General features: G+C 40.1%; 1 protein-coding gene across 1 annotated transcript in view; it reads right to left on the reverse strand.

The window, feature by feature from the left end:
* COL5A2 (collagen type V alpha 2 chain) overlaps positions 1-27,459 on the reverse strand; it is a 184,145-nt gene that overhangs the window by 49,324 nt on the left and 107,362 nt on the right. The window contains 10 exon segments of the mRNA XM_038422277.2: positions 3,053-3,106; positions 7,370-7,414; positions 8,565-8,618; positions 9,953-9,997; positions 13,102-13,155; positions 13,897-13,950; positions 22,234-22,287; positions 23,807-23,860; positions 25,951-26,004; positions 27,084-27,128. Of these exon segments, the coding sequence (XP_038278205.1) occupies positions 3,053-3,106; positions 7,370-7,414; positions 8,565-8,618; positions 9,953-9,997; positions 13,102-13,155; positions 13,897-13,950; positions 22,234-22,287; positions 23,807-23,860; positions 25,951-26,004; positions 27,084-27,128 (513 nt within the window).

Consider the following 27,459-nt stretch of genomic DNA (forward strand, 5'->3'; position numbering starts at 1 on the left):
AAAGACTACAATGGTCATTTTGAGAAGCATGACAATAACTAAAATGGGAAGAAAACAAATCCAGAAAAAGAGTTTAAAAAAAACCATGTTAAAACAATGAAGAAAAACACAGACAGGAAGAAACAAGCATAGAAGAGGGGGAAGAGAAAAAAGAGAGAAGGATGAGGTGAGGAAGAGAAAAAGAAATAAAGAGGGTCAGAAATTGAACAGGAAAAAAACCAACGAGTGAGATGGTAGCAATTGTGTCAGAGTATGGTGTGAATTTCCATTTGAGCAGGAGATGACCATCCATCGATCCTTTGCAAAGATTGTGAGGGTGACTTCAACACAGAACCCCTGGTGCATCATGGGTCACCAAAATATTTATTACAATTTCAGTTTTACTATATTTCTGCAGAATTTTTAGATGTGAAGTATGAAGTTTTACATAGCCTTTTAGTTTTCCATGACACAATGTTTTAGCACTTCATACAGGAGGATTTAAATGCCATTTGGTCAGTGTATATAAGGAATCAAATACCTTGCCATTCTTTGACACTATAATTTGAATAGTTTCATAAAATATGGGGGATTCCGGCTCTTAAGGTATTGTATTAAGGGATAGATTTTCTGTTCATGTACAGGATTAATTTCAAGTGGTGACAGGTAATGAGATATCAGACCTTAAAGTGAATTTGTCATTGTGAGGTCCCATGTTTATTGTCTCTCAATGATTTTCATATCAAATCTACTCACTTTACATGTAAAATTTTGTTTTATTTTTCTGACAGTGCCTCAAACTCACCCTGGGATCTGAGAGTCAAGCTGATATTTCTGGCTTATGCATCACCAGCAATTATCTGTAGGCTATATTCTTCTCTCAGTTATAGCTGCAGAACTCCACTGTAAGAAAACATCTCAGGTATTCCTTTCACTATACCCTGCCTTCCACAAAAACTCACAAAGCAGATGGATTAGATTTGCTGGGGGAGGTTCTCAGATAAATGCAGGATCTCATAGCCTAAATTCCCTATATGCTTCCCCTCCCCCGGTCCCAACCTAGTCCGGCTTCCCAACCTGCCGCAGCCTGAACCCAGCCACGGCCAGGGCAGCACGGCCCGAACCCAGCCTCAGCCCAGACCTGCTGGAGGAGAGGTGTCTATACTGCGGCCCTAGCCCTGGAGCTGCTGCAGCGAGGAGAGGCGCCTCTCCCCCCAAGCCCAGAAGCTGCTGCAGGGAGAGAGAGCTGGGGGGAGTCCCATCTCTCTGCTGTAGCCCCGGATTACCCTCCTGTACCCCAAGCCTATCCTCTCCAGTCCCACCCCAGAGCCTGCACCCCCACCTGGAGCCCTCTCACCCCTGTACTCTAACCCTCTGCCCCAGCCCTGGGGCGCTCACTCCCAGCTCTACCCCAGAGCCCGCAACCCCAGCTGGAGCCCTCACACCCCTGTATTCCAACCTTCTGCCCCAGCCCTGAGCCCTCTCCCACACTCCGAACTCCTCGGCCCCATCCCCACCACATGAATTTTGTTATGTGCACCAATATGGAGGTGATGTGTCACACATCACCTTCACATTGGTGCACATGAGAAAATTCATTCCGCACATGGGTGGGAAAAATTAGAGGGGACACTGCTTATAGCCCCTCCTAAACAATCATGATCCAGCTTAGTTTTGGGCCATGCAGTTAGTCACTACTCTGGCTCTAAAGAGCTCTCTGAGTAAGGAAACTGAGTCTACCATTTCCATTTAGGCTGAGCTGAAGAAGGAGTACAGGGCCATTCCGATTCTCCTCCTACTGCAGCAAGATTTTCCCTTCCACCCACCCCTGAGGATGGTGGAGCTTAGGGAAGTCACTGATCCTTTTCTTTAGGATATTGTAGTGGCATTCAGCAGTTGCTGATTGTAGAAGTCACAATTTGCCTTCAATCTGCCGGAGTCACAATCTACCTTCCAATCTGCTTCTGTGGCAACACAACAACATTGTACCCCTCATCCAGGCTCATGTCAAACCCATGAGATAGTCCTACATTACTAATTTATCTCCTACATATTCCTTTTACAAAGTTCATAAGAAAAACATATAGAAAGGGAAAGTAGCAACTCCTTGAAACCTCAAGTCACCAATCAGAGCTGAATCAAGATCAGCATATTAAAATTTCTACAGTGTCTAAACATCATGCCACCAGCAGATTATAAATGATATGGAAAACAGAACAAGCACCACTAGGATAAGAAGAGAACAAGCAAAAATGAGGCTTAAAAAAACCCTAAACAATCTAAAATAAATGCTAATTTTTATTGTTACGTTAATGCTGTGATGATAATCTAAATATTGTGTATGTTGTCCAAACTATAAGGAATACTAGAAAATCATCACTCTTAACAAATGGAAGTTAAGAAAAGTTTTAATCTGTTCCCATTCTTTGAGCCAAAACACCTCTTTTATAGAGGTTTAAAGGATGTTTGGAGTGGTATGTGGGAAGAAGACATAAGGCCAACCTTGCACAACTGCTTTACAACCTCTTTTTTTTATATCATTTGTTCATTATTCTATGGCACAGTAACCTAGGTGTATTGCCAATTCACATTAAAACTGCTATTTCCTGCAGCTGTCTAAGTTTCCTGGGGGATGGATCCATAGATCCAACTCTATCAAGCTAGTTGATTTCACAACCTTATGGTTTAACATAATATTCTAATTAAGAAGAGCTCTGTGTAGCTCAAAACCTTGTCTCTTTCACCAACAGCAGTTGGTCCACTAAAAGATGTTGCCTCACCCACCTGGTCTCTCTAAGGGTTGCTTCAGCAGTTAAACCCATTTTTTGCACTTATCTTTGAGTTTCTCACCTATGACCCTGGCCATATTCTGTCAAAGATTACTGCTTCATCACAGCTGTTCTTTCTAGCTTCTGTCTCCAGATGTTAATTAAAAGTGAAATGCAGTCACCTCTTAAGGACCTTTTCATTTGTGAAGCTGAATTCCATATGTTAAAGGTAATCTCTTTAAATGTGGGCATATGAAGATCTAATTAATAGAGTCAAACAAACTAAAAAAATCAGCTTTTCCTACCTTTACACCAGGAGGACCCGGAAAACCAGGAGAACCAGTTATACCTAGTGGTCCCTACAAAAAACAAATAAAACACATGAGTGACATTTCCAAAGTCAGTATCACAAAACTAGTAGTCTACACACTGATGAAGGCCTATGAAAATGGAGTTCCTGGGTTTAAATGCAACGCCAGTCACAAAACATATTGCTTCATAAAAAAGAGGAAACCAGTTCTATAAATATTGTAGATGACATAGGTGTTATGAACACAATACCACTTATAAATGTAATGTTTTAATTAAGTTAATGATACTCAGACTGTGGGTTCGCGAGCTGCAAGTGGCTCTTTAATGGGTCTCCTTGCAGCACATGATATTAAAACACTGTGTGATTTAAGTATTAACCAATCTAAGTTTTTAACCAATCAGGATGCTTTTATTATGTTATTAACCAATTGTAGTTGATATAGTTATATTCGGTCAGTCATTTTGCTACGAGAATAAAATACATATGAATTCACACTACTCTGGCTCTTTTGGGCAATGCTGATTGGTAGTTTGGCTCCCAAACCACTGAGGTCTGAGTACCACTGAATTAAGTACTTTTTTACTGACGTTATCAATGTTACAGCTCTTGGTTCATCTGCCAACCTCCAAACAATAATCAAGATTGAGTTTCAGTTTTCATTACAAATATACTATTTCTTCTTCGTTATGCTCAAGCTACTGTTGAAAGGTACTAAAAAGATAAGATAATCAAAAAATTACTGATTTTCCAATCAAACTTTCTATTTGTAAAATCTCTGCATATTGTGCAACAGATGATGATGTATTCGACAATATTACAAATAGCTAAACAAAACTTAGATATATACACTAATCAAAGATTAAATCTATTTTGTACCATTGCACCCTATCAGACTTGTCAACAAAACTATTCAGCCAGTGAATATATCATTAATAGAGCACTGTATCTTAATTATATTCTGATTTAGTACTAAGTTAATAATTGTATCAGAATCTCTGTCAATCATGATTAAGGATATGATTTGGTCACAGATTCTGTGACTTTAACAGATCTCTGTGACTTCTTCGGCTTCAGCTCCAGCCTCACACGTGGCGTGGCTCTGGCTTCAGCCTGGCGTGTGGCAGGGCTCCAGCTGTCAGCCCAACACATGGCAGGGATCAGGCTTCCATGATTTATACTTTATTGCCCACGTCCTGTCTGTGACTTTTACTAAAAATACCTGTGATAAAATCTTAGCCTTAATCATGATACCCATAATCACTCAAATCACAAGCCCTTTATGATCAATAACTCCAATACACCTGCATTTTCTATATCGGGGAAAACCCCTTTAGAACTCAGAATGTGCAGATTGGGCCCTATATTGCTTTTGATCTGTTCATGCAAATCCAAATGTTTCCAAAAAATATCCTAATTATGTTAATAGGCATCTAACACTGAGGAAATCCCACTCTTGCCCATGAAAGTTCTGTGTGAAGATCAACAGAGGTATATGGTCCAAAATGAGTAAGATAGTTGACATAGTTGCATCCAAAAATAACAGGTAAATCCACTGGGGACATACAAGTTCCATGGATGTCAAGTATAATGTAGAGTCAACCAAGTGGTAGACTAATACTGCTTTTTTGTTGCTATAGTGCTAGGTGGGCTGAACATATGTGATACACACTCCTCCTTCTAGATTATGTAGTCTTTGGATAGTAGTACACAGTGGTCATAAATATTGAGTACAGCTGTGTATTCCCAGATGATTTCCCTTTCTTTGTCTTTGGCTGGATTTTCACCTTCTTTGGAGAACATGATGTATACTGAGAAAGAATGTTTTATATAACAAAGCTTCTACTGACAAATCCAGTAAGAACAATCTGTTCCAAAGACTATTAATTATGGAGAACATTTCTGCCAGTGACCTTGTAGTAAATTGCTAAAGCACTGCTATAACAACTAATTTAATGTATTTATGAAAAAGCTACATCCCAATTTATTGGGCCATGAACACTTGTCTGACAAATCTCTCTCATTTCAATGATAATTTTAGCATTATGACATGTTTCTTTGTACTTACCCAATTCATCATATATTTGGATAGCACTTTCTCCAGAGAAATCACGTTTAAGCATTCTGCATCTCCCTATGAGATTATTAGGGAATGTACCAGATATGCTAGCCAACCAGATGTCATGCCCAGTGAGTCTGAGCTCACACTGGAAGTCCATTGAAATATTTATACTTCATCTACAATTTCAGAATTGTTTTGAGATTCAATTTTTTTCTGCTATAGAATTGTTTTAAAATCATGAAAAATCTTTAAAATATTTTATTTTTAAAGTACTGTAATAGTTGTGGTTCCCTTCTCTGTAGAATGTACCAGATAACTGAACTTGGCAGCTATCTACACTCTCAGCTTGAACTTCTATCATAGTCAATTATTGGTTAATGGAGTTTACAACAGTACAGTCTATTGTGTATCACATGGACAAATACTGTTTCCTCACAGCAGCATGTTGGGATTCCCTCCGAGACCTTTTGCACTTGGCATATCCAGAACATCTCATCTAGTTCTGGAAGAACACCTTATCCATTTCTCATGAATCCAAAAACTTTGTTCAAACCTGGACTCGTCCCAGAGGTTTCTTTATATGATGTCATAAAGCTACATCTGAGATGATCAGGCTCAGGTGTAGGGGGTTAGGTTGGGTGAACCACATCTCCAACATACATAATCATGTATCAGCTTATGTACACACTCAAACTTAATACTATAGGTTAAAATGTTGCATCACACACTTTATGATTGGCTACTAATTTTTGTAACCAATCCCTCTACAGATCATGAACTGTCCATGAGCTGTAAGCAAAGCTCTGGCTGCAAGCTTATCACACATTACTCTTCTCACTATTTCTTAATCTACTAACTGAATGTTATTTACAAGGCCAATTGTGAGTTTATGCTTTGTCCACTGTTAATCTCAGCTTCGTCACTTCTTTTCCTTACTTCTTCTAGTACTGTTCATGACAGGCCTACACAGTATCATTAGGGAAGAAAGACTATGTACTTAAACAGTGAAAATTTTAACTTTGGACTAGTGTGCCTCATACTGAACAAAGATTCAGCATACAGGCATATCACATTTTGTATCAATAGGCAATTACTTTGGCAGATTACTTTTTTGTTAAGTGACATGCGCAAAAAAAGAATAAAGTATATTTCTGGTGGAAATCTGTCAAACATTAATAGTGATGAAGTATAAACGAGTAAATAGTAGTATAGGACCTAAAACTGCAAACACTTACGCATGTGGTTAACTTTACACATACGAGTAATCCCATTGATTTCTAGATATTCTTCAGTGGGGTACTCAGATGCATTAAGTTAAACATTTGTCCATAAGTGTTTGTAGGATTGGGACCAGAGTCACTTGTTATATGAAAATCCTTAGTTTTAACTGCCACACTAACCTTTTAATATATTTAAACTGTATTTTCTTTATCTAAAAACTTTTTACAATATCTGTTCTGAGTAACAAAACTACTTGTAAATCATGAATTAAAAAGTTAAATTATTATTTGAAGTTTTGATAAACTTCTATATAAATGACATTAGTCTTTTGTAATAAATTGATCTTTCAAGGAGGCAGTTTATCAGCTTGTAATGCATTTGTGTATGTTTCTGGTTCATCAGCTCAGTGTATGACTTCTTCTAAAAAAAGGGCTACATATCTTTATAAGTTTTGAAAATATATAGTCCTTATGGATTCAAGGTAGCAAATTCACATCTTTCTGTTATTAGTGAAATTGTTAGTCTCTAAGGTGCCACAAGTCCTCCTTTTCTTTTCGCGAATACAGACTAACACGGCTGCTACTCTGAAACCTGTCATTACTTCTTATTGAGAACTGGTATAAATTCCTTTGACATCTTTATTTGCAAAGAAAGACAACTTTTTATTAATGATTCTTTATTATAATACATATTTCTAACGTGCTTAAACCTTCTTGCATCTAGGTTCCATTGCATTAATGTAGCAGCACATCAGTTCCCTGAGGGAAGATGAACAAAGCACCAGCCTACTCCCTACTTAAAACCACTTACTTGAAAGGAAGCAAAATCTTAGTGATTTATTTCTCAGAGCACACATCTCCACAGTTGTGATTAATAACTTCATGGCATTATCAGGAATCATTCACAGATATTCAGGATTTGCCTTCAATTACCAGACTAAAAAATGGCAACAGTTACTCATCCTTCTGGTTAAAGAATGTCTGGAGGCAAAGGAAGATCACAACGCTGGGAACAAGGAAAGTAACTTACCACTGGCCCAGGCTTCCCAGGCATACCATGCGAACCCCGTCCACCCTAGACATAAAGATAGACAAGACACAGTACATTTATAGGAATTCTTATTGAACTCTGCCCTTGAATATTATTGATTGTAAAAGGAGCCAATTTACAACTGTCTGTAAATTATATCGGTCCATAAATCCATCACAGAATGCACACAGAAGAGTTTTAGAGTGAAATCACAGCCTGTTGAAGTCAATGGGACTTTTGCTAGTGATTTCAATGGGCCAGAAGTTCATGTTTGTTATTGTGAAGAGTAGTACACACTAGACCAGTAATTCTCAACCCGTGGGACGCTTGCAGCCCAATGAGCACACAGCTGCAGCCCATGTGACATCCTCAGGGCCATACAGGTAGTATATATAGTGTGTGGATGCAGCCCACATAATACATTGAGAGCTATATATGTGGCCCAAAATGGTAAACAGATTGAGAACCACTGCACTAGACTCAAATGCCATGAGTAGTGATGTGGTAAAAAACCTGAAACAAAAAGTAAAACTAAATTTCTTTTGCATTTCTTTTCAGAGATGGTCCCATATCATGAAGTACTTAAGAAAGTTCACTTTTTTGTTTTTAGTGAGGCCATTTCTTTCTATTTTGAACTAAAAGAAGGTTACTTTTGAAATTTTCATTTTAAGGGGGTTTTTTTTTCTTCGCTGAAAATCAATTTGCATCAGAAACTTATACAATTTCAAATTTTGCAAGTTTTTGTGAAAATTGCTTTTTCACAGAAATTTTATAAACCAAAAATGTAATTTCTGGATCACAAAACTGATGAAAAATGTTGTGAACATATTTAACAATTTTGTACAGTTCTTCTCAGAGTCACCCCACGCATCCAGCTTATTCTTGGCACCTATGTTAATAAAATATAGCAATTAATGTCTGTAACTTACAGATGTTGTTGCTTTTTTAAATTTAAATTATGGCTCTGATCCTGCAAATCTGTACTCAGTTCTTGCAGTAGCCTTGGACCATAAAGGGACTACTTCTGGAGTGGGGGGTGGTAAATGTGAGCATGAGAATGAGTAAATTACTCACTCATTAGTAAATTTTTGCAAGCTCAAAACTTGAAAGAAGAAATGTGACTGTAATTTAGATAAAACAAGTAAAGCACAGCAGTAGGGCTAACAGACAGCAGCAAAACCTCAAATCCACTTACAGGAGCGCCTTGTGGTCCAATTCGCCCTCTTTCTCCTGACATTCCTCTAGGACCCTATGGAAAGAGAACAAAAAACGCTTTAATTGAATACTTATTGTATGAGGATAATAAGAAGTGGAATGCAGGAGTTCACTGTTATTGTTTTTTTCAGAATAACCATAGTACAGACATTTCTTCAGTTTTCTTTTAAACATCTCTGATTTTTCCTTTTTCTTTATATAAATAAATAAATAAAAACTTTTCATTGCACTCCTACTCCAGAACTTATAGAATAATGAAGTCTGATCTGACAAGCCTTACTCATAAGAGGTATTCCACTGGGTTCAGTCTTGCTCCCACTGATGAAATTTGGTGCCAAACATTTCAAAGACAGCATGATTAGGCTCACTGTTTTTTATAAGAATACAAGAATGACTGACTACTCATGTGACTAAGTGTTACAGGATCAGACCACTAGTGATTTTTCTTCTAGTGATTATCCTGGTCTATGGTGCCCATAAAGTTGAAGCAAATCTATGTCCTCGGTCAGCCTTACAAGTTTTGCCCAAGTGAACTGAATTGCTCTGTAATGTCTCTTTTCCATGCGTAGCTTTATTTCAAATTCAGCCACACAAAGACTAAATTCCCTACATACTCACTGAGGGTCAATACTCAATCCTATTTACTATGGCTGATTCACTAATTGAGATCCATTTCAGAGATATTACTTTCTGCACCACACAGGATAACACATCAAAACCAGATGGCTTTATCTCCACTAATGCTTATAGTTTTACAGATGCCCTAAATACCAACTAAGTAAAAGCATTCTGAGATTGCCAGAGAGAAGAGACTCCTCACCCCACATGTTTATTCTAGACACAAACTCAAAAATCATCTGTCTGTAGTTTTCTTAGCTAATATTTTTCTAACTGAAATAATTTCAATTATTGACTCAAAGTGACTACTTTGAGATTTTCATTATATTAAAATCTTTTCATATAAAGAATCAGGATGGGCCTAAAGGGTATAGAGGGGTTAATCACTCTGAACCACAATGGGGAAAAGATCATACCAAAATCTAATTCAGATTTGTATTAATTTCCTGATTTACTGAAGTTACTGACAATGTACTTACATGGCCTCAGTTCCGGGGAACAATGGAACACAATGGGCCAGGTTCTCTGTTGGTATAAAACTAGTATAGCTCCACTGACTACAATGGAGTTGCACCCATTTACCCCAGCACAGAATTTAGCTCTGAAAGACATGGTTTTCAACAAAACTTAACTCCTAAATGCATTACAGGCTTCTTTTGACAAAAAATAAGGGATCAGTGTTTGCAGTCTCACAGCTACATGTTAAGCAGAACAGAAAATTCAATTACAAACATTGCAAATAACACTCACTAGAGGGCCTGTTGGACCCATTGGGCCAGTTGGTCCAGCTTCACCCTAAAAATCCAAATGAAAGCACACACAAAAAGTTAGAGGAAAATGAAACTCCATCTCTTATCACCACCACCACTATATTAGGGACAAATTTGCATAGCAATGTGTGGGAAGTTACATAAATCAGTCCCATTGCTGATGGGAAGAGCCATGTTTCTGAGTCTCCACTGAAGCAGAATAAGCTCATCCCTACGAGATATGCTGAATAATGCACAAGTTTCCAAATACAGAAAGAGAATAGTACCTTCCACTCCTCTCCCAGATATTTTCATGCCTGACCCACCATCTGCTACAATTATGATGATTTATTATTGAGCACTGTCAGTGTGCTTGACTGCCAGAGAACCAGACTGTGGTCAGCTCTTTCATTGTCCAGGATGGGTTGGGTGGGGAAATTCAAGAAGACAAAGACTGACCACAACAGTAGTGTGGATGAGCAAGAACTGTTAACATCCTACTCCCTAGGGCAGGGAGAGCAATCTAATCTACAGGATACATGGCTAAAATGCCAACCGACACTTGTGCCCTATATACACGGTTGTGCTTCTACTGTTGCTACTAATGGCAGAACTGAATGGTGGGAAATTTTAGTAAAAATGTTTTGGTCTAGATAAGACAGATGCCACTAAGCTGTGGGGAGAGGTAGATACGTTGGAGGGTAGGGATAGGGTCCAGAGTGACCTAGACAAATTGGAGTATTGGGCCAAAAGAAATCTGATGAGGTTGAACAAGGACAAGTGCAAAGTCCTGCATTTAGGACAGAAGAATCCCATGCACTGTTACACGCTGGAGACCAACTGGCTAAGCAGCAATTCTGCAGAAAAGGACCTGGGGATTACAGTGGACAAGAAGCTGGATATGAGTCAGCAGTGTGCCCTTGTTGCCAAGAAGGTTAACAGCATATTGGGCTGCATTAGTAGGAGCATTGCCAGCAGATCAAGGGAAGTGATTATTCCCCTCTATTTGGCACTGGTGAGGCCACATCTGAGTATTGCGTCCGTTTTGGGCCCCCCACTACAGAAAGGATGTGGACAAATTGGAGAATGTCCAGCGGAGGGCAATGAAAATTATCAGGGGACTGGGGCACATGACTTATGAGGAGAGGCTGAGGGAACTGGGCTTGTTTAGTCGGCAGAAGAGAAGAGTGAGGGGGAATTTGATAGCAGCCTTCAACTACCTGAAGGGGGGTTCCAAAGAGGATGAAACTCAGCTGTTCTCACTGGTGGTAGATGACAGAACAAGGAGCAATGGTCTCAAGATGCGGTGGGGAAGATCTAGGTTGGATATTAGGAAACACTATTTCACAAGGAGGGTGGTGAAGCACTGGAATGGGTTATCTAGGAAGGTGATGGAATCACCATCCTTAGAGGTTTTAAAGGCCCAGATTGACAAAGCAAAGGCTGGGATGATTTAATTGGTGTTGGTCCTGCTTTGAACAGGGGGTTGGACAGATGACTTCCTGAGGTCTCTTTCAACCCTAATCTTCTATGATTCTAAGACAAATCAACCTGCCGTGCTTTGATTTAATAAGTGATGATTCGTAAAAAGCCCAACAGGTTCAATTTTTTTAAATTGTTTTTTATTCTGGAAGTAACCAAAATCAGTTTTTCTATATCCACTTAATCTACAGGTAACAGTTCCAAACCATCTGCAGTTTCTGCCTTCTGCAGGATAAAATAGTTTCAACACCATTTAGTAGGCCAGTATGAATGTGGAAGGGAAAAAAACCAATAAAGGAGTCTGGTACCCTTTTTAAAAGTGGCTTTAACACAACTTGTCGCAATCCATGCTAGCCGGCTAAACAGTGTTAAAACTACTTTCAACTAAATCCACTTACAGCTGACCTGCAAAGGGGAAGAAGCAGGTTTGGGCCTGTTTTGCACATAAAGAATACCAGAAAAATTTCTTTTCAGTTTGGTTATTTTACACTATAGATAGTTTGGAAGGATTCGATTTTTATCGGTCAATGTCAGTAAATTAGAGAGATACTACATACAATAATGTCAGTAAATGTCGATTGACACGGAAGAAAAAATATTTTTATCGATAGTAATCGACATCTTCAGATCAGCAAAGTAAGAAAATGTTGCTTGAGAATTTATTAGAGTTTGATTTAAGGATATTTTCTTTGTAAATTTTGAAAGGTGATTTTGACAATTTGTGTTTTAATAGTTCTAAACCTTTAACCTTTTGAATCTCAATGTCTCCTGTCATTAAATAATTATTGTCTGACACCCCAATAACTTCCCTCAACTGTGAGAATTTAAATAGATCAAAATTTAAGAAGTTTAAAACCCATAATTTTGTGCAACTGTGAAAATTTAAATTGCTACAAATTGAAGAAAATGCTTAAAAATAAAGATTGAAATTATTAAATTAAATTGTTGAAATTATTAAAAAAATCAAATTTTGCCATGCCTAATTATAGATGTAGGGCCTGTCCAAATGCCCAAAATAGTGTAAGGCAAATGTACAAAGCATCTGTGCACCACAGGAAGTATCTCCATGCCAGTTCCACATGAGCCATTGAGCAGTGCAAAAGTGGCCTGGGATCTAGCTAGAAGAGGATTAATGGGATCTAGTTTAACATGGATCCATTGATCCCAACACTTGCCAATGACACAAATAATCTACAGCCATTATGCTAACGCACAGATTGCAGACCCAAGCTGGGGGTGAGGATTTCATCTCCCCAATTCACTGGCACTCCTACATAAAGCCCAAATTCTTTAGGCAAGTAAAGTGGATTGCACAGATAGGGAAATTCCATGCAGTTCTGCTCAGGAACAATGAAATTCTGATCCAAGTAGCAGCCCCAAAAACAGACCAATCACACCTATGGAGCTATTAAGTAAATAAATAATCAAAGAAGTTGGTGACCAGCAGAGGAAGCAAAGTTTTTTTCGTTTTAAAGATCTATTATCTTCAGCTGTTTTTAGTGTTATAGAAAGCATGATTAATCAGTATTCTTCCACAGGTTTTATTCTTTGGGCTTTAGGATCCTTTTGGAAGAAAGACACTAAAATATATAAACATGAATCATTAGGACAGCTAAACATTACAACTCCTTTGAAACCCAAAACCAAATTTCATAATGGAGATATTACCTTGGATCCAGTTGCTCCGACCTCACCTTTAGGACCATCAAGTCCTTTGTGTCCCTGTGAGGAGAAATATATAAGCATAAAGAGATACAACCAAACAATCATTTATAATATTTATCATTGAAATAATCTTTTATTTAAATATTTTTATCAGGGTGGATCTGAGCTGGGGAAAAAAAGAAAGAATAGAAAGAAGAAAAGAGATGGGAAAAGTGTTTTAAAATACTTTTCAGATTTTAACAGCTGTTTGTGTGAGATACATTTCCTTGGATTTGTTCCCTCTGAGAACAAGAATCTTGCAAATATACATAAAGAACCTAAAAACAATGAGGAGAAAGCTCTGAGCCACAGTAACCCTATTGATTTCTCCCTGTAACTCTATTTATTGCTCCCTGAAGAGGAAACCTGGTCACAAATCTTGGTAATTTATAACTATTCTGTTTCATAAACATGTCCAACCCTAGAATTCCCCTTCCTAGTGCCAGACCTGCCAACATGATGAGAGAACAGTTAGCCAAAGGTCAGGTTTGTCCTCGCTTGAGTTTAATTCAGTATTTGCTTACTTTATTTCTTCCCAGTTGCCTGAGACGTTTGAAACTAGAATGGACAAAATACTAGAGATCAACCTGCACTTAAAGGAAGATGGGCTAGGTTTTCTGATAGGACTTTTCCATCTCTAACTCTCATGATTTTGCCATTACTAAATAGGTCAAATAGTCTACTAGCATCCAATAGGCTGACTGCAAAAACTCCAACGGTTGTAAAGATTATCTGTAAGACAGACAGGTTAATGCTTACCCTGTGGCCCTTTAGACCTGGAAGACCTGGAGCACCAGGAAAGCCTCGAGATCCCTAAAACAGAAAAACACAAACACAGATAAAGTGACCTAGATCTGTACAGTTGATACTCTCCTTACACATCTGAGTAGATACACTTACTGTTAGTGCAGCTAAGACAGGTATGGAAACTAAGAACAAATTATTACCCAGTAAAAGTTGGCGTACCAACATCTAGCCTAGTGAAAAGAAAAAATGTTGATCACCTTTCAGCTAGAATTTATCAGAAAGGGTATAATTTAGACATATTAAAAATAAAAACTATAAAAAATATTATAAACATCATAAATCATTATTCATATTCAGGGAGAAAAATATATCTCAGATGTGAACATTAGAATATGGTCCTTTACCTACAACAAGTGAGTTTTGGTTATTATTAGTATTAAGAGGAGGCGGTAAAAAGGATTTGAGTTATCATAGTCAAATATGTGACTGATATAGGTACATACTGGGCAGGACGAGCCCTCTTTATAACCAACAAAAGACACCCAGCAGTGAGGCTTCTATCTATGGTTATAGTAATTAGAAGGCATTTGTGTGCAAATAGGTAAACAAATTCATATACAGTATTCCCCTTCCTCCTCTCTGCAAGCGCACACACACGTGCTACACTGGATTTATCACATGCTATTGGAGAGGTTCCAAGCCCCTGGCTAAAATACTGGCAGCAGATCACTGCTCTCAATTCACACTGGTCCACACTTCCTGCTGTACAAATGTTCACCACATTTTTCCAGGCTGAGCACACATCTAGAAATGATTTTTCATTGCCCCTAACTGACCTTTTTATTACAGGCTTTGAGAAATTATTTTCAACAGTTTAAATAATTCACTCTAAAATTATATGAAAAGGTAAGGGTGATCCATTAAGCAGAACAGCTTGACAGAAACATAACATCCATGCTCCTCAGTCTGCGTTAGCCTCTTAGGGTATGTCCACACTGCAGCTGGCAGCGATCCTCCCAGAACAGGTAGACAGACTTGCACTAGCTCAGCTTGCGTTAGCACACTAAAAATACCAGTGTGGACATTGCAGCTCGGGCTCTCAAGATCCCTGGGGTATGAGCCTGAGTCTCTGCCAGCATTACGGCATCCACACTGCTCAAGCTGAACTAATGCAAGTTTGCCTACGCAGGCTGGGAGTCCCACATCCAGCTGTATTGTAGACATACCCCCAGTCTCAAGCAGAAGTTAAGGTGTTGGCTTTGACGTATACAACTCTTAAATTGTCTTGGACCTCCTACTTGAGAGATCACCTATCCCCTCATGATTACTCCCCACCTGGAGCCAATAGAGTTACCCAAGCTGGAGTTTCAAGGCTTGAAATGAAAGCTGGCATGTTCTCCATGGGGGCCCTTCAACACTAGAATTCACTTCTCCCCTTTCTGGGCACACTACAAAGCCCATTGAATTTTCTCAGATATTTGGAGTGGATTGAGAGGTGGCTGTGATCTTCGAAAAAGAGGGATTTTAAAAATGTTTTTCTATATGATTGACTGCACCACACCTGGTGCGGGACGACATTGTCCAGGCTTGCCAGAGGAAGGTAGCAGTTCTTTATAGGGGAAGGAAGGAAGTCAGAAACTGATGCAAAAATGGTGGGTGGGGGTCAGCTTGGCAATGCTGACTCATCCCTGGGGCACGTAAGGACAGAAGGTTTTAAAAGGTGCAAGTCCTGGGGTTAGCCCTTTCTCAGGCAGCAAGCAAGGCAGCAGCAGTAGGGAGCAGTGGATCCAGGCATGCTAGGAAGCATGGCTCCATACAGATACAGGATGGTGAGAGCAGGGAGGAGGGGGTACTCCATAGGGAAGGCCTCCAGAGACGGATAAATGGTTTGGTAAAGGACTTTAAAAGGAGGTGCTGGTTAAAGGAATGGAAGTGGGGGTTGGGGCTCCTATGGTACAGCAGAGAGCCAGCCCCTCTTTCTTATAGCCCATCTTAACCTTTCTATGAGTGGGGGTGGATGTTAAGGTCCAAGCTATGGGTTGGCTGGAGGGACCTGGATGGAAAATGAGGGGGAGCTGGTAGAAGCCCTGAGTAGTTATTTGAATGAACATGAAGTTTCCTGCACTGTGCACTTTTATCTGCCGGATAGTCCCAGATATCTAATAAAGTTGCAGGCTGATTAAATCCATATCAAGTGTCTCCTGTCCTTCTTCTGGTTTAGCCGGACAACGCCCAGTTTGTTCACTATCTGGTTGCATCAGTCAGGCTTGTTTTAAGCTGGGTTTGCAAGTATTATGAATTGTGTATTTTAGAATTATGTTAAAGCACTTACAAATGCATGATAGCTGGTGCTCTGTATAAATAAATATATTGATTCAATATTCCCCCATCTCCTATGTAATGTAAAAGCAATTTAAATTGAGAAGTATCATTTAAGGTCATGTGGCTATAGATATACACATACATATAGATATGCATATATATGTGGTTTGGAATGACTATGCTCCCTCAAAGCTGTTCTCACACTCCAAACACATTTTCTCTTCTGTGGTTTTTTTGGAGGGTACATATTAGCAGTGTCTATTTCATCACTACACTGGGGTCATGTAGCAGTCATGCCTGGAACATGGAAATGCAGTATAAAGCAGCGATGAGCCTGAACTGTCAAATTTTGATTTGGATCTAGATCCAAATATTCCTAAAGTATGGAAGTGTTCTCCTTTGTGCTTCTGGTCTGGCACCATCTTTACTATAAAGCATTAATGGATAGTTAAAGAATTTTATATTTACATCTGCTTACTACATATATGTGCACTAATGACCAAAGGCTAATTTGTTTGCTCCTACAATGGTAATTAGTACTTTTAATTTGGAACAATAAAGGTTTTAAACCTGTAATTGATGTAATCATTAGAGCACAGAAGAATCAGGAGAAGACTGAAGCCTAATTTTGCCCAAATATGCTCCAGAAATCCTACTGCTTAATGTGGGATTTCTAGAGGGGGCTGAGAAGATGCTTTATGCCTCATACATTTCTGCTTCTCTGAGAAAGAGTGTGATGGGGTGTGCTCCCCACACTGGCCCTGCAAGAGCTGAATTAAGCCTGGTGGGCCCAATCAACTAATGAGGCTGCAAATAGAGGGGCGTTAGGCTGGAGGCAGCTAATCAGAGAGATGCTCACCTATGAGGAACATGCGGGGCTTCTACAAAAAAGACAGGAAATTTGAAGCAGAAGGGGCAGCAGGGAGAAGTCTGCAGTCACTTCCTGGGAGCAGCGAGGAATGTTTGACAGGCTGCAGAGACACATTGCCTAAAGTTACTGCCTGGAAGGAGGGAGCGAAGAGAATGGCAAACCAAGAGGAGTGGGGAAGGCCAGAAGGTAAGGAAGCAGCTCAGGGAAAGGCAGCAAGGTGCAGGGAATGGACCTTGGCTGCTGTGTAGAGGGGTCCCTGAGCCAGAACCTATAGTAGAAAGTGGGCCCAAGATCTCCGGCCAGCCACTGTGGGAGTGGCACTGTGAGGCAATGAAGCCGAAGACTGCCTGAGACTGCCGGAGAGCAGGAACCTTTATACATTCTCCCCCAGAAGGGGAAATCAGAATAGTGATCTAGCCAGAGGGCTGAGTCACGAAAAGGACAGCTGCAGCTCCTGAGAGCAAGAGAGGGGCTACAGAGGAAAAACTGCCAAGGTGCAATGACTGGAAGGATCATCGGCCTGACTGAGCTGATCCCTAGAACTGCCAGGAAATAGCACCATCCAGCAGTGAGTAGAATAACCCATCACAAAGTGTAACATGAACCGCCAACTACTACCTTCTACAGCATTTACACTATTTAGGAACCCTTTCACTCACCAACCATGTGCCCTTGGAAACATGGGGGCTGATCCTGGAAAGTGTCTCCTGGGGCACTAAGCACCAAATAACTCCAATGTGAGCTGCAGTGCTCTGCACCTCCTGGAGCTGCTCAGGGCTTAGATCATCATGCAGGACTGAGCCCATAGTGCAGAAGCCACAACGTTAGCTGAGCCCACATTTGTAATGCTCATATGAGTTCTGGGGAGGAATTCTACCTTGTTGCATGTGCTGAGGCAAAAGTGACAATAATTATTTCATGAAATGTCACATTAAATGAAATGTCACTTTATTTCAAGCAATGTTGTGCTTGTGAAATCCAGCTTTCCTACAGCAGTTTTGTAAAGTATCTTGTGCACATTGAAAATGTAAGTTTGTACACGTTCATGATATCAAATGAATACTTAGTAATATATATGAGAACAAGAATATAAAAGGCTCTAGACTATTGCCTGCTCAGCTGTGACAAACACAGACAACTGAGAGGTTTAAGGGTTTTTTCCTGATTTTTTTTTTCCTTTTGTGTTTTGTTTAAACAGGGCCCTTGGTTAGTGACCTAAAAATCCAAAATCTCCTCTGAGAAACTGAGCAAAAATGCCTTCTCTGGGAAGTATGTGGAGCACACACAGCCAATCAAAGAACCGAAAGAAATACCATGTGAGTAGGACAAACCATGTAACTTCCTCCATGTGACCAAACCTGCTTGTAACCTTAAATGCATTCTAACAAAGCTACCTCAAAATTATCAGAGACATACAGATGGTACAAATTATTTTAAAATAATTTATATGTCCAGCTTGGATAAGACTTTTGCAAATAGAAATTCCCTCGGACAACACTACATATTTGCAGAAGCATCTCAAACTCAAAAGTTCAGGATGATATTGAGTAATTTTAATTTTCAAGTAGAAAATGACATACAGCTTTTCTCCTTAAAGAAAAGGAGTACTTGTGGCACCTTAGAGACTAACAAATTTATTTGTGCATAAGCTTTCATGAGCTACAGCTCACTTCATTGGATGCATTCGGTGGAAAATACAATGGGGAGATTTATATATACACACAGAGAACATGAAACAATGGGTTTTATCATACACATTGTAAGGAGAGTGATCACTTAAGATGAGCTATTAGCAGCAGGAAGGGGGGCAGGAGGAGGAAAACCTTTTATGCTGATAATCAAGGTGGGCCATTTTCCATGGGTCCAGATGATGAAGATGTCATCAATGTAGCGCAAGTAGAGTAGGGGCATTAGGAGACGAGAGCTGAGGAAGAGTTGTTCTAAGTCAGCCATAAAAATGTTGGCATACTGTGGGGCCATGCGGGTCCCATCGCAGTGCCGCTGATTTGAAGGTATACATTGTCCCCAAATGTGAAATAGTTATGGGTGAAGACAAAGTCACAAAGTTCAGCCACCAGGTTAGCCGTGACATTATCGGGGATACTGTTCCTGACGGCTTGCAGTCCATCTTTGTGTGGGATGTTGGTGTAGAGGGCTTCTACATCCATAGTGGCTAGGATGGTGTTTTTAGGAAGATCACCAATGGACTGTAGTTTCCTCAGGAAGTCAGTGGTGTCTCGAAGATAGCTGGGAGTACTGGTAGCATAGGGCCTGAGGAGGGAGTCTACATAGCCAGACAATCCTGCTGTCAGGGTGCCAACGCCTGTGATGATGGGGCATCCAGGATTTCCAGGTTTATGGATCTTGGGTAGCAGACAGAATATCCCAGGTCGGGGTTCCAGCGGTGTGTCTGTGCAGATTTGGTCTTCTGCTTTTTCAGGGAGTTTCTTGAGCAAATGGTGTAGTTTCTTTTGGTAACCCTCAGTGGGATCAGAGGGTAATGGCTTGTAGAAAGTGGTGTAGGAAAGCTGCCTAGTAGTCTCTTGTTCATATTCAGCCCTTTTGATTATTATGTCAGAGTTGTTTCTGAGGCTGTGGATGGCATTGTGTTCTGCACGGCTTAGGTTATTGGGCAAGTGATGCTGCTTTTCCACAATTTCAGCCCGTGCACGTCGGCGGAAGCACTCTATGTAGAAGTCCAGTCTGTTGTTTCGACCTTCAGGAGGAGTCCACCCAGAATCCTTCTTTTTGTAGTGTTGGTAACAAGGTTTCTGTGGGTTAATATGTTGGTCAGAGGTGTGTTGGAAATATTCCTTGAGACGGAAACGTCGAAAATAGAATTCTAGGTAACCACAGAATGTATCATGTTCGTGTGGGCCTCTCCACCCCCATGTTCCCTAATGCCCCTACTCTACTTGCGCTACATCGATGACATCTTCATCATCTGGACCCATGGAAAAGAAGCCCTTGCGGAATTCCACCATGATTTCAACAATTTCCATCCCACCATCAACCTCAGCCTGGACCAGTCCACACAAGAGATCCACTTCCTGGACACTACAGTGCTAATAAGCGATGGTCACATAAATTCCACCCTATATCGGAAACGTACTGACCACTATGCCTACCTACATGCCTCCATCTTTCATCCAGACCACACCACACAATCCATTGTCTACCGCCAAGCTCTACGATACAACTGCATTTGCTCCAACCCCTCAGACAGAGACAAACACCTACAAGATCTCTATCATGCATTCTTACAACTACAATACCCACCCGCTGAATTGAAGAAACAGATTGACAGAGCCAGAAGAGTACCCAGAAGTCACCTACTACAGGACAGGCCCAACAAAGAAAATAACAGAACACCACTAGCCATCACCTTCAGCTCCCAACTAAAACCTCTCCAACGCATCATCAAGGATTTACAACCTATCCTGAAGGTCGACCCATCACTCTCACAGATCTTGGGAGACAGGCCAGTCCTTGCTTACAGACATCCCCGCAACCTGAAGCAAATACTCACCAGCAACCACACACCACACAACAAAACCACTAACCCAGGAATCTATCCTTGCAACAAAGCCCGTTGCCACATCTATTCAGGGAACACCATCATAGGGCCTAATCACATCAGCCACACTATCAGAGGCTCGTTCACCTACACATCTACCAATGTGATATATGCCATCATGTGCCAGCAATGCCCCTCTGCCATGTACATTGGTCAAACTGGACAGTCTCTATGTAAAAGAATAAATGGACACAAACCAGACGTCAAGAATTATAACATTCAAAAACCAGTCGGAGAACACTTCAATCTCTCCGGTCACTCGATTACAGACCTGAGAGTGGCTAGCCTTCAACAAAAAAACTTCAGAAACAGACTCCAACGAGAGACTGCTGAATTGGAATTAATTTGCAAACTGGATACAATTAATTTAGGCTTAAATAGAGACTGGGAGTGGATGGGTCATTACACAAAGTAAAACTATTTCCCCATGTTATTTCTCCCCCCCCACCTCATCCCCACTGTTCCTCAGACGTTCTTGTTAACTGCTGGAAATGGCCCACCTTGATTATCAGCATAAAAGGTTTTCCTCCCCCTCCCCCCCGCTGCTAATAGCTCATCTTAAGTGATCACTCTCCTTACAGTGTGTATGATAAAACCTGTTGTTTCATGTTCTCTGTGTGTATATATAAATCTCCCCACTGTATTTTCCACTGAATGCATCCGATGAAGTGAGCTGTAGCTCACGAAAGCTTATGCTCAAATAAATTTGTTAGTCTCTAAGGTACCACAAGTATTCCTTTTCTTTTTGTGAATACAGACTAACATGGCTGCTACTCTGAAAGCTTTTCTCCTTGTCACTACTGCCTGCCATTGGACATGAATGCAGCATGGAGGAGAATTCAGCCCTAACAGCAGATTTTATATATGGGAACAAAGACAAAAACTAGCTTTAAACAGGAGTAGCTTTTAAACTGGCAAGCAAATACATGGCTAATAAGCCACATATGTGTACTATGCACCCAGTTCGCCCTTACACTACACCTGGAGTTTTATTTACACAAGTACAAAGTGGTGATCATTCTGATCTGGTACCACATTACTCCACATTGGTATAAATAACAACACAAGATGCTGGGAAGTGGTGAATCACGATCAATGGATTGTATTCATCAATGGTGTCAATTCATTGCTGTCAAAAATGAATTTCACCATTTTGCAACAGATTAAAATGTTATTGGCTGCATGGGATGATATTCTTTATCCATGACATCATTGTAGCACAAGCATCCTGGCACAGTTGTTATACATTTATACTTTTTACATTTAGTTTTAGAGTTCTCTAAGATGGTGACCATAGATGAGAACATACGTCTAGAAGAAGGTATACTGACCCCAATCTTAGATCTGGTCTCCTTTGAAGTCTTTTCGAGGTATTGTGGGCCCGTAAAAGAATCCTCAGGGATAACCCAAGACAATCATTGCTAAAATGTAGCATTGTATTAGTTCATTAAAGGAAACTGACTACAAGTGTACTGAAATAGTAACCGTAACTACTTTGCACCACTTTACTAAAAACAAAAAATATATTTATTATTACCACAAACAGTGTCTACTAAACTATAAGTTATCATGGTCTTACTGGAGATCCTGGGAATCCAATCTCGCCTGGTTGTCCTGATCTTCCGGACTCACCCTAAAAAACAAAAAAAGTGAAGATAAAAGAAAGTAAAAAATAAGTTATTTTATTATCTCTGTCCAAACTTCATGTCCTCATTCAACAAATCACCTCCATCAGTTTTCTCTCCAGTAACATAAACTAACTACTCATGTCCTATAACATGTATATAATTGTGCTGACTACAGTAATAAACTTGATTGCTACATTTATTAATGTAACAAAATTCTTATGAAACTCTGAAGGATTGGGTTTAAAGTAGGTCTCAAGTGTACTTCAGTGTCACTAGATGGCACTGCAGAATAGTTTTGTTCTGTCTTACTAAAATTTAACCTTTTGTAATGATAATTTAACTTTGTTCTAAAAATTTTCTGTGGTAATATTAACCTCCAGTGGTTTGGGCTTTAGCTTGATATCTTTCCTTGTCTCTGTGCAGAATTCTGAATAATTAAGCATAATTCAATGAAAGTATTTTCTGTGCAATCTGAAGGTGAAAGAAATCTGACTCGAATTGAGTAAGTGAACTTTAAAGAGGATTATTTACAGTTAGCCATAGCCAATCCTTTATTTGCATGAATTAGTTATAAAGCATCCAGGGCTCTAGACTTAAAGAAGCTAAAAGGATTCAGGAAAAGGAAAATTCTAGACACAGGTGGTATGACATTCATTACACACTATAAAGGAAACTAATGGACCTCTTTGGAGTCTGGAAACTGGAGCAACAATTGGCTCTATTGGCTTCAGTGGATTAAGAGCCGATCCTTTCCTAAAATTCCTATTGTTTGAATTATTTGTACTGTATAATTGCCACTAAGGGAGTTCATTATGTCTTCACAAAATATGATATATTTCCATAACTTTAACTGACTTTTACTTTTAACTCTTTACAACTTGTTAAAATTCAATTTAAGGTACAACAGTCCTGCTTTTACAAACACAGGATACATGTGCGCTGCCAGAAAATCCTCCACCTAGTCATATGAGGTTACAAATTGGTGGCAGAAGGATCATAGAAGATTAGGGTTGGAAGAGACCTCAGGAGGTCATTTAGTCCAACCCCTTGCTCAAAGCAGGGATATGTTACTGTAACACATCACAGTTATAACTAACTCGTTCCTTCATTTACAGATGTGGTTAAATTTTGAGGAACAAATCAAATGGTTTAAAAATAACAACACATAATGTCATAGATCCAGATCAATATTATTGTGGTTCTTTTTTCTCCCTAACTGACCACAGTACTCCAAACAAGGCATCTCAAGCTGAGGGCTAGCAGGGCAAGAAACATTAGGAAGATGCTCCATTTAGCCCACTGGCCCCACAAGGTAAAAAAGGGATATTGTTGACAAGATAGAAGTCTTGTCGTCTTTGCAGGAAGTTAGTAGCTATGACACTGGAGGTGAATAGTGAGGTTACAGTGAAAAGGAAATGGATAGAAATCATCAGAACACACACTTGCACTGGCCAGCAACTGTACATGAGAAGTATACATGTTTTATTAAAAGTAAAACAAGCTACTAAACAAAAAAAATCGTACATCTTCACCAGGTTTGCCTGGAGGTCCTTCGGGGCCTCGAGCACCAACTGGACCCTAATAATTAAATACATCATACATTAATTAATCAACAGTCCCCTAGAAAACAAGTATATTTCATTCTGAAAGGTCATTTTATAAAGACAACATACAGTAGTGAAGAGGATTTTAATTTTCAGCACCTTCATAATTCTTATCCCTTCTCAACCATTCTATTCCATAATGCCCTAGGAAAGCAATACTAGCCTTTGAATAAAATGTGGGATGAATTCTATGAGGGCAAAAATGTATTTTAGTTATTCCAAAGTCTTAGTCAGGATCATGAGCAGGGGTCTTTCAGAAACCTTACACACTGCAGTCAAGTGAAACTAATAGCAATATCCACTCTCTTGGCAGGCAGCGAGGGCTAGTGATTACAGCAGAGTTCTTGGAGTCTGGGCTCTAATCCTGATTCTGCCCATGACTTGTTGTGTGACCTTGGAACCATCAGTCTAATCTTTCTTTTTTAAAATCACCCCACCAGCCATGCAGGGCTACTAATGTTTACTCACCTTCGAGTATTTTGAGATCAGTGGATGAAAGGTGCTAATCATGAGAATCATAGGGATATAAGGGACTACAAGGGTCGTCTAGTCCACCCTGCCAGGATGTAGGATTTGTTGTGCCTAAGCCAGGAGTGGGCAACCTGCGGCCCATCAGGGTAAGCTGATTGTGGGCCACGAGACTTTTTGCTGACACTGACAATCTGGAGGCACAGCCCCTAGAGCTCCCAGTGGCTACGGTTCGCTGCTTGCGGCCAATGGGAGCTGTGGGAAGCAGCAGTCAGCATGTCCCTGCAACCCGCCGCTTCCCGCAGCTCCCATTGGCCAGGAACGGCGAACCGCAGCCACTGGGAGCTGCAGGGGGCCATGCCTGCAGACGGTCAACATCAGCAAAATGTCTCATGGCCCACAATCAGATTACCCTGATGGGCCACTCGCGGCCCATGGGCCGCAGGTTGCCCACCCCGGGTCTAAACCATCCAAGACGGATGACTATCCAGCCTCTTTTTGAAAACCTCCACTGAAGAAACTTCCATGACTTCCTGAGGTAGTTTGTTTCATTGTCCTCCTGTTCTTATAGTTAGGAAGTTTTTCCTGAAATTTAATCTAAATCTGCTAAACTGTAATTTGAACCCATTGCCTCTCATCCTGCCCTCTGTGGCAAGAGACAATTTTTCTCCATCTTTTTTAGGACATCCTTTCAAGTATTTGAAGACCACTATCATGTGCCCCCCAATCTCCTCTTTTCCAAACTAAACATACCCAGTTCCTTCACTCTTTGCTCACATGGCTTGCGTTCCATCCCTTTGATCATCTTTGTCACTCACCTCTGGATCCTTTCTAGTTTCTCTATGTCCTTTCTATACAAGTGGTGACCAAAAATGGACACAGCACTCCAGATGAGGCCTAACCAATGCCAAGTAGAGCGGTACTATCACACCCTGTGACTTGCATGCTGTGCCTCTATTAATATATTTGCTTTTTTTGCAACAGCATTGCATTGTTGATTGCACAACTCCCAGCTCCTTCTGAGCACTGCTGCTGACAAGCCAGTTTTCCCCCAATCTCTTATTGTGCATTTGTTTTTTCCTCCGTATGGACAGCACCTTACATCTGTCTTTGCTGAATTTCATATTGTTATCTATAGACCAGTTCTCCAATGTATCATATCCCTTTGAATTTTAGCTCTATCCTCCAAAGTGTTTGCAACCCTAGCTTTGTATCATCTGCAAATTTGATCAGTATGTTCTCTAGTCCTACATCCAGGTCATTAATAAAGACATTAAATAACACCGGACTCAGAACAGATCCCTGTGGAGCCCCACTTGAGACCTCCCTCCAATCTGAGATTGGACTGTTATTTATTATTAAAATTTGACACCCTTTCAAGTTCAGGTGTGGACCATCACTGCCATTCAAAGCAATTAAAATTCAGTGAACCAGCGAAAAAATATCATTACCAGTCCTGACTGCAGCCCTTCTCACATGGTCACTTTGGTGCATGCAGCAAGAGAGGAGCCTATGGTATGGTGAGAATTTAGAATAGTCTCTACTGTTACAGTCTGCAATTTTACACTGGAAAGATGCACATATATTTGACCTTACCATTGGTCCTGGATCCCCAGATTCACCTGACGGGCCTGTGGGACCAATACCACCCTAAAATTGACCCAAAAAGGATAAACAGAGTAGATTAGAACCAAAAGGTAGTGGTCTGGAAAACTGTTACAAATAGTAAAAACTATACAGGCACAAATTAGCAACCTAGATCGGAATAATGACTGTTCTTGAGACAGTTCGGATCCAGATTTGAACTCATGTCATGACAATGGAATAAATGAATACCCTGGATCCTAATACCCCTCAAACTTCAGAAGAGTCCTGAGTCACATGCACATGTTGCAGCTCAGCATAACTTTACCCCAACTGAAGCCAGCTCAGTGCTGATACTGAAGCCAGAGAAAGTTAATAGCCAACATTTTCTATTATTTAAGAGTGCCATAATTAAAACATGTGTTGAGTAAAAAGACCTCTTATGGACCTGATAGCAAATTGGTCTTTTTGGATTAACAGGACTGTCTTCTGAAACCTGATAAACCATCACTGGACTTATGTTGGCACCAAGATTCCTGACTTTTGGTGCAGAAGGTAACTCTGAAGAACGCAGTATTTACTTTAAACAGATTTCTCCTTTGTACGTCAAATATCAGGATAAACACTTCACCAAAGTAGAACAATAACAGAGAGCCACAAACCAGTGGGACTACTGGAGGAGTAAGGTAGTATTCAAAATTCACAGGGGTGGCAGAATTTGGCCAGTAAATTTGAAACAAAGATATTTCATTGATAACTGGAATCAATTTTAAAACCAGGAAGTAAATTCTGACTTAAGCAGAAACTGTACATGCATCTAAGATCATGAGTATCAAGATACCTGTGGTTTGTAAGACTGAAAAATGACAATGAAATAAAAGAGATTATGTTGTTATTCTCTAAATACAAGATCAGTTAATACTTTTTAGGATGGAATTTCTACATGTGCACTACATATTTATGGCTTTAAATCAAGAAAGCACTTAACCGCATGCTTAAGTACATCCCTAACTAGTAAAGAACTTACACCTTTGAGGAGGGATACTTTGCAGGGCCTACATGAAAACTTTAGATACCATGCACTCTGCCTGTTCTTATTCCTTTTGTGTACATCTATGTTAAATACCATGGAACAAATCACTTACTTGTTGTCCTTGTAGACCCTGAGGACCTCTTGGACCCACTGGACCCTATTAAAAACACAAGAGCTTGTTAAACAGTCTTAAAATAAATGAAATCAAATCATCTCACCATGTAAACCAAGCAGAAGGGCATGTCTGATGGTGACCTTCAAGCTAACACTTCTATGGTCAAAGCCTCCGGAAGCATAATCAGCTGATACTCAGTAGACACTGGGCTGTTAGGAGCAGAAGGGAGTCAAAAGGGGAAGGGAAGAAGAGGAAGGGAGTTGAAGAAGAAGCAGAAAATTGGGAGGCATGTAATTCAGAAGGGGTTGAAAACCTTGGATTGCTTTCTCTCTGTAGAGTCACTAAATGTGGGAGGAGAGAAACTCTCTTCTTA

Source organism: Dermochelys coriacea, chromosome 11 (assembly GCF_009764565.3).
Source record: "Dermochelys coriacea isolate rDerCor1 chromosome 11, rDerCor1.pri.v4, whole genome shotgun sequence".
Classification (NCBI taxonomy): Eukaryota; Metazoa; Chordata; order Testudines; family Dermochelyidae; genus Dermochelys; species Dermochelys coriacea.